The sequence below is a fragment of the Corvus moneduloides genome, chromosome 23 (genome assembly GCF_009650955.1).
Source record: "Corvus moneduloides isolate bCorMon1 chromosome 23, bCorMon1.pri, whole genome shotgun sequence".
In the NCBI taxonomy this organism is placed as follows: Eukaryota; Metazoa; Chordata; class Aves; order Passeriformes; family Corvidae; genus Corvus; species Corvus moneduloides.
In genome coordinates, this window is record NC_045498.1 from 3,283,321 (window position 1) to 3,291,024 (window position 7,704).

Sequence of the window (7,704 nt, forward strand, 5' to 3'; positions counted from 1 at the left end):
ACATGAATATGAGTCTAGGTCAGAAAAAATATACAGAAAAAGCTTAAACCAAGTATGATATTTGCAGCATGTCACTGAATAATTTGAAAGGCTTCTATTCATTACAAACATATGCAGTGTGTGCAAAGGATTCCTCAGGAAAGTAAGAAAGATGGCATTATTCTCCTAATGACATATGCTCCATGATCTATTGGAACCCATCTCTCCTACAAAGTCCAGCCTTTCTCTAGGGCTGTATACCTGAAAAGAGACACTGGGTTCAGTGAAAGGAACTAATTACACATAATTCCACAGCCAAAAATTGCACATGTTACAGTCCCAAATTTGTCCCAAGGACAGTGGATAGCTGAAGACTGCCAGCAGCAAGGTGTGTCACTCTTGTAGCTGGTCTTTCCATGATTCAGCGAAACAAAGCCCATTAGCTACCCAGGCTCCTGACGGGATGCTGAGCTCTCGGCATGGACCAGCAATCAATCCTGAGGCTGCAGTTTGGCCCTTGGCCTGCTCAAAGGCAGGAGCAGTTCCTGTGGGGCCAGGTGTTGCCACCATCCACTGCAAGCCTGGAGGAGGAGACAGGACCTTTCCAGCCCTGTGTAATCCCACCCAACTAGCTGCTCTAGAAGCTGGGTAAACCAGGACAAGGGTCAGTGTGCACCAAATCAGAGTGATCACAGGGTGGTTGTGGGCAGCAGTTTCATCCTGTGGCACCAGGGGCTTGATGCATCACAGCCCACAGGTCCACCGCTGCACTGGGAGGTAGGCAGTGCAGGCAGAGGTGGGCACTGTGCTGTGCACTGAGCTGCACATGTGCTGATGTGGGGTGTGCAGCAGCTGTACTTGGTCCCCCCAAGAGCCCAGAAGCCAACTAGTTCTTCTGTCTGCTGGCTCCAATAGTCCCAGCATGGAGGGCTGGAGTACCCAAGTCCAAATCAGTGCTTTGGTGCACAGAAATGACCAAGTGCCTCCAATGCAGAGGGAAGGGATGTGGGCCACCTCATGAAAAGCCTTTCAGGAGGGCTGCAGTTAATGTCCTTAAACAGCAGCGAGCCACCCTGCCCAGATGAGGAGATCTGTGTGTGGCCATTGACATGTTTGTACTCGTACACATATTGATCCGACGGTTCATTGTTCACCCAAGCCCTTGGCAAAGGTCACTGTCTCTGCTCCCATTTTACAAATGGAGCACAGAGACAAAGATTAATTTTTAGAAGTGATTAATTTCCTGGTGCCCACCCTGATTCACTTTGGGCCTCAAGCCCCAGATGAAGTCTGGAGCTGGCTTAATTAAGACGTCCCTTGCCCCTCTCCCAGCATGCCAGACATGTCTGTTTCTTGTTGTCCTTGTCTTTTCCCACAAATTCCTCACCCTTTATCCTGTGCCAACCCTCAAAAACCGGCTCAGAGACTTGCCTCTGAGGCAGCATCCAAGACCCCACACTTCCCATGACGCCCAAACAATCTCAGATCCTCATTTTTGGCCCTTGGTGCTCTAAACTGTGGAGTGCTTAGGAAGGAGGTCCCCCCTTTGCCAGGGGTCCAAGTTTACCATAAAGGTCATTTTTAATGTCCCAGGTTGGTCTTGATTACCACGCAGTCCAGTGGCTAAGGACTAACGTGGCCACCTCCGCACACCAGCTGCAGGAGCCAACGCGCCCCACCTGCCTTACAGCAGCCAAAACCCAACGGGGAGAGGGGCCGAGCCGCCCCCGCGCCCGGCCCATGTGGCCGGGGGCAGCTCGGCATGAATGAACCGCCCTCCTCCAATCGGCGGCCGCTCCGCCGCGGGCTGCCCCGCCGAGCGCCTCCGCCGGCCAATCCCGTCGGCAGCGGCCGCCCGCCGCCGGCCGAATGGCGACGGGAGCGCGGGGCGGCGCCCCCCGCCGGCGGCGCCCTATGGCGGAGCGGCGCGGGCCACCCGCGGCAGCGGGCGGGGCCAATGGGGCGCGGGGGCGGGGCCGGCGCGCGGCGGCCCCGCGCCCCGGCGCGCGGCTTCTAAAGCGCGGCGCACACGGCGCGGCGCACACGCGAATGGCCGCCGCCGCGCAGTACCTGCCGCGCTCCGCCGCGCTCATGCACCCCGACGGGGACCGGCTGCACCAGGGCACCACGTACCGCGAAGTGCAGAAGATGATGCACCACGAGTACCTGCAGGGACTGGCCCCCGCCGCCGGGCACGGCCGTCGGGCTGGCGCACCACCAGTGGCTGCCCAGCCCGGCACGGACTGGGGCAGCGGTGGGGGTGGTGGGGGGCGCGCACCTTCCGCCCGCCGAGCACGCCAAGGGTGGCCCGCCGGGGCCCCGCGAGGACCTGTCCGCCGCCGCTTTCCACCACCGCCCGCACCTGGTGCACCAGCCGGCGGCGGGCAGCGCGGCGGGTGGCTGGGCGCAGGGCGGTGCGCACCACCTGCCGCCCATGTCACCGCCGTCGGGGCAGGCCGCTGCTCTATGCGCAACCCTATGCGGGCCTCAACGGAATGCTGGGGCCCGCCGGCGCCAGCGCTGCACCACGGGTTACGCGACCCGCTGGGCGCCGAGGAGGCGGGCGGCCACGAGCTGGCGGCCTCGCCGCCGCCGCTGGGGCCTCCCGAGCCGTCGGACGAGGACGCGCCCAGCTCCGACGACCTAGAGCAATTCGCCAAGCAGTTCAAGCAGCGGGCGCATCAAGCTGGGCTTCACGCAGGCCGATGTGGGGCTGGCGCTGGGCACTCTCTAACGGGAACGTCTTCTCGCAAACCGACGATCTGCCGGTTCGAGGCGCTGCAGCTGAGCTTCAAGAACATGTGCAAGCTGAAGCCGCTGCTCAACAAGTGGCTGGAGGAGACGGACTCCAGCACGGGCAGCCCACCAACCTGGACAAGATTGCGGCACAGGGCCGGAAGCGCAAGAAGCGGACGTCCATCGAGGTGGGGCGTCAAGGGCGCCCTGGAGAGACCACTTCCTCAAGTGCCCCCAAGCCCTCGGCGCAACGAGATCACCTCCTCTGGCGGACTCCCCTGCAGCTGGAGAAAGAGGTGGTGCGGGTCTGGTGTTCTGCAACCGGCGGCAGAAGGAGAAGCGGATGACGCCGGCCGGGGTCCCGCATCCCCCCATGGAGGACGTTTACGCACAGGCGGACACGTCGCCGTTGCACCACGCGCTTGCCCGGCGCCGTGCAGTGACTGCCCGGCCCCCCGCGGCCACCGACGGCGGCGCAGCGGGCGCGGGCCAGCGGGGGGACGCGCTTTAATTTATTCTCAGACTGGCCCGGCCGCCCGCTCCGCGCCCCGCGCTCTATTTATTCGCCCGCCGGAGCCGCAGCGGCCGCCGCAGCAGTAGCCAAAGGTTTGCGATCTCTAATTTATTCCCTTCCTCGCGCAGCCGGGGGGCGGCGGCGTCCCCGGCTCGGCCCCTCCCGCTCTGCCCGGCCCGCCCGGGGGGACACTTCCAAACCATTTCCCGGCCCGTCTCTATTTATTTCTAACCGTGCGCGGAGCTCGCACCCTCCCGTTGGTGGGTTCAGTCCGGTCCATTCCCTTGGGTTTCGGTTTTTGTTTGTATCTCTATTGCAAAACCAATGTAGACTGCGAGGGTACGTTTCTATTTATGTTATAGTAAATATTTTATTACTTACATAAACCATTTACCCAGGAACCGGTCTCGTGTCGTCTTTGCAGGCTCAGCGCCCGGCCGGGAGCGGTGCTGCCTTGGCGGGGCCTCGCCGAGCCCCCCCGAGGAGCCCCATCCCGGGCGCGGGCGGTGCGGTGCGGTTCGCACCAGCGGTGCTCGGCGGGATTTGCCCGCCCGGTGCTCTTGTGCCCTGCCGTGTCCCCGCACCTTCTGCAGTGTTTTACCGATCCGAGCGTAACTCTCCGCAGTGTGAGCAGAAAACAGCCCGCACGTAACTTTTCTCCCACATATCGCAGCGGTAATACGTGCACACTGGTGTTGCTAAGTAGATTCCTTCTACTCAAACCACGCTCTCGGGTTTTCTGATGTCACCAGCTTTCCTTTTCGTGGTTTCATGCCCGAATATTTTGTGGTTATGCCAAGAAAGGCTGAAAGTACAGGGTTTTCATTCTCATTTCTTGGGGGGAATGGTCCTGCACCTTTACTTTAAACCTTCTCTTGCAGCACCAAGAAAAGTTGCATGTGAGGGTTGTTTGCCTTTGCAGGTCCTTGGATTCCTGCGGTGTTTTGTGTGTTGGGAGAACTTTTGAAATATGTTCCCATACAGAGGTCTTGCACTGATTAAATACTTCATTGAAATCTCATAGTAAAGAACCAAATTCTTTCTTTTTAGTTGGCAAAGAATTTACTAATGTTCTCGGACATCTGGCACTGGATAGTTTCCCCACTTTACTCAGTACAAATTATGTGCTGTGAAAATAGAAGCTTTAAAAGGGATTATTTTATCAATAGCGCTGCATTGTGCATTGCGATTTGTGTATAATTCTTTTTAATATATATAAAAATTTCTAACATTCCAAATGTAACTTACTCTTGAAAATTTATACTTGAAAATTCTTGTCTGCGCAGCAGTTTGATTTTTTTGCATTTTGTGCCTTTGGTGGGGGTGTATTACTTGTCTAAGCAATGTCACATTTGCCGTTGATAATGTTATAATTTATTTCATTTTCAATGTTTCTTATAATGTAGCTATTCTGCATCAGCTAATATAAGACTATCAAGTTCTCATTCAAAATTCTAGTAAACTGATTTTTGAGATTTTAAAAATAAAGTCACTTTGAGCAGTTATTTCATCAAATACCCTGTAAAGAAGTGGGTTCACTTTGTGATACAAACAAGATAGTAAATGCTGTGGGTTAGGGTATTAATAACTTCCCTTGGCATGAAGAGCATAATATGAAATCTCGCTTAAAGGGTTTAGTGTGTGGTGTGTGTTCTGTCAGCTTTTGCTACAGCATTAGTTTCCTTTTTTTGTAATGGGACTGGTTTTTATGGAAGAGCAGAGGATGGTAGGGCTGTTGTAGAGATCCTGAATTCGAAAAGTTTTGCCGTTTTTACGGAATATTTACTAATTTCTAAATAGCTAAGCAGATGTAGTAGCTTAGATGATACACTCCAGTAAAAAAGTAAGAGGATGATGATTCAAGGGTTTGAGTCAATGTATCATGACAGCATTTAGATTAATTTCCAACTCTGAGAATCTGTCCTTAGCTGTTACCTCATGTGTTCCCCACACATGTACCATTGTTTTTAGTGTTTGGTCATGCTGTAACTGGAGCCTTTGCTTCAGAATTTCTGTGTGACAGCCAGCCTTTAAGGGCAGAAGAAACAAAATCAAAAATGAACAAAAGACGGGGTTTTTTTTTTTTTCGTTTTTTTAAAGAAAACAAACTTGTTTGCATTGAATGTTTAATTGTGCTGATTTTCTATAGTAGGAGACATTTCAGTAACCTCTTCATTCTGAACTAACCTGGATGGCAAACAGGATTTATATTGATACTCAGAAGGGAAGGGTCAGTTTTCACATTGCGTTCTCCTAATGGATGAGATGTGCTGTGAGTGCTGGGGAGGATGAGCACCCTTGGGTTGTTTGGTGTGTCAGATTGTATAAGGTGCTGGCAGCCCCACTGCATTAGCTCTTTTTATGCTGTTGAGCAGCAAAAATAAAATACTCTTTGTATCTCTCATTTCTGCAGTGCTGCAGCGCTCAGCTGTTCTAAAAATCAAATGCCCCAAAGGTTTGCCTATCTTAAAATAACTTGTTAGTTTTCCTGGTCAGGGATTAAATAGCAATTACTAGAGGGAGACTTTTTTTGTTGTTGTTGGTTGTTTCTCACTAAGGTAAAAGCATTACCTCATACTACTACATCAATAGTAAAGCAGGAGTAAGGTAGGACTGTGCTATTGGTACATTAAAGAAAAGCAGATGTACAAATACTTATTTAACAATGCTCCAACAAAGTAAATATACAAAGTAGGAAGTGTACATAAGGAACGGGAGCGCTGCCAGTGTGAGAGGGGTTTAGGTCTGTGCTGATGGGAAATCCTTGCTCTAACCCAGGAGCACTCTGCTGCTGAGCAGTGCCTGGCCCCAGCAGATGCTCTTCAGAGCATTCGGGCTCTGGTCAGTCCTATGGTCACACTGGGCTGTGTTTGTCATTCTTGGGGCAGGTGTCATCCATCACCAGGGACTGGGATGATCTGCTTGCCTTGCCCACAGTCCAGAGGGGCTGGTGACCCAGGGCTTACATCTCAGACTGTTGAGGAGAGCTGAGGTAGTGACCAAGGAGTCTTTGGCCAGATGGCGAAGTTGGTACCCGGCAAATGCAGCCCTGGTGTGGGCTCTGCACTTCTCACGCTCACAGAAGGGCATGAGCTGTGCTGTGCCACCCTTTGCCTGGGCAGAGAGACTGCCTGTGTGCTCCAGGTACATGGGGAGGGCAGCTGTGCTTCCCAAATGCTATTGCTAAAATTACCGATAACCCAAATGCTGTCATCTTATAAACTGGTTATTGGTAATTTTAGGACACTGCTGTTTTCTGTAAGGCAGACAACGTTCAGTAGGGTATCACTTTTTCCCTTTTACTTGTAGAAAGGTGAACAGTTGCCAATTAGCTTTCCTGCGTGCTTAGGAAAAGTCGTAGTATTCCAGTATCCATTTTCTTCCGGATTTCTTGTATTAGACTATTATTGCTGCCACTTGCAAGAGCAGGGAGTGCTTGCTGTATAACAACTGCAGAAGTGACTACAGCACAGCAGTTTGCCTAGTGAAGCACAGTCACTCGTGATTAGTAATGCCATGTTCATCTTATGCTTTCCACTGAAGCTGGTCTCTTCTGACTGCTGCCCAGCCAGAGCCATGCCTGATCCCAGCACAGTGCTGCGATGCAACTGGCCCCTAATGAGCTAAGGCAGCAGCTGAAACACTATAATCTCTTTACATGAAGATTCAGAGCATCAGCATTAGTGCCATAGTCTTGTTCCCAATTTTGCCCACTCCTGCTTGCTCTCTTCCCTAGAAGGAGAGATTTCAGTACCATTGGGTTAAGCAAATCTTGTAATTCTGTGATAATGTTGTTTGCATGTATTTTAATTTTATGCTAATTATACCGTTGGTTGTTTGGAGCTGGATCAGCCCCAGGACAGCTCAGAGTTATCATTTCTCAGGTACCAGAAGCAGACTTGGGTCCTGCCCCAGGGCAGAACTCCACAATTCTGGAATTACTTCTCCTTAGCTGCCTCATATTTTTCTTACAGTTGGGTTGTTTGAAATGAGCACATCCTGGCTGGTGACTTGGAGCTGATGCTTGCTGCTTGTCATGTGCTGAGGATGGGTGCTCAGTGGCTGTGGCTCCCATGGGGGCTCTGTCTACTGCCAGCGGCTGCTGCCCTCTTGTCCTCCAGAGTAGATCAGCCCCAGCAAGGGCAGGAGCAAGCGGAGGTGGTGGGGGGGGTGCTCTAGTTTTATTTTAAAGTGCTAAATGTCCGTAGATGACAGTGTCTGGTCTCATTAAGAGTAATATTGCTGCTCAGCAGGACCAAGACCAATGTACCTTCCTGAAATGGGCAGCTCCAAAAAAACAGGCTTTCTGTAGGCTTACACCAGCAAGTACAATGTGGGCTCTGAGCAGCATCATCCCTGTTTTGTGTGTATGTGCGCATATAGGAAACACGCAGAGAAGGAACTCGTTAAAATCTCTCATGGGAACTGCCACTGCGCTTTGCCAAGCTGATTTATGGGCATTCAGCATTCCTCCC

General features: G+C 52.4%; 1 protein-coding gene across 1 annotated transcript; it reads left to right on the forward strand.

Annotated features, from left to right (window-relative positions):
- Positions 1 to 1,992: 1,992 nt before the first annotated feature.
- Positions 1,993 to 3,630, forward strand: POU3F1 (POU class 3 homeobox 1). The gene is given in 9 exon segments (XM_032132615.1): positions 1,993 to 2,175; positions 2,177 to 2,430; positions 2,432 to 2,498; positions 2,500 to 2,655; positions 2,657 to 2,710; positions 2,712 to 2,735; positions 2,737 to 2,836; positions 2,839 to 3,026; positions 3,029 to 3,630. Coding segments are annotated over 9 exon segments (1,188 nt in total). The 5' UTR covers positions 1,993 to 2,028; the 3' UTR covers positions 3,227 to 3,630.
- Positions 3,631 to 7,704: the final 4,074 nt, after the last annotated feature.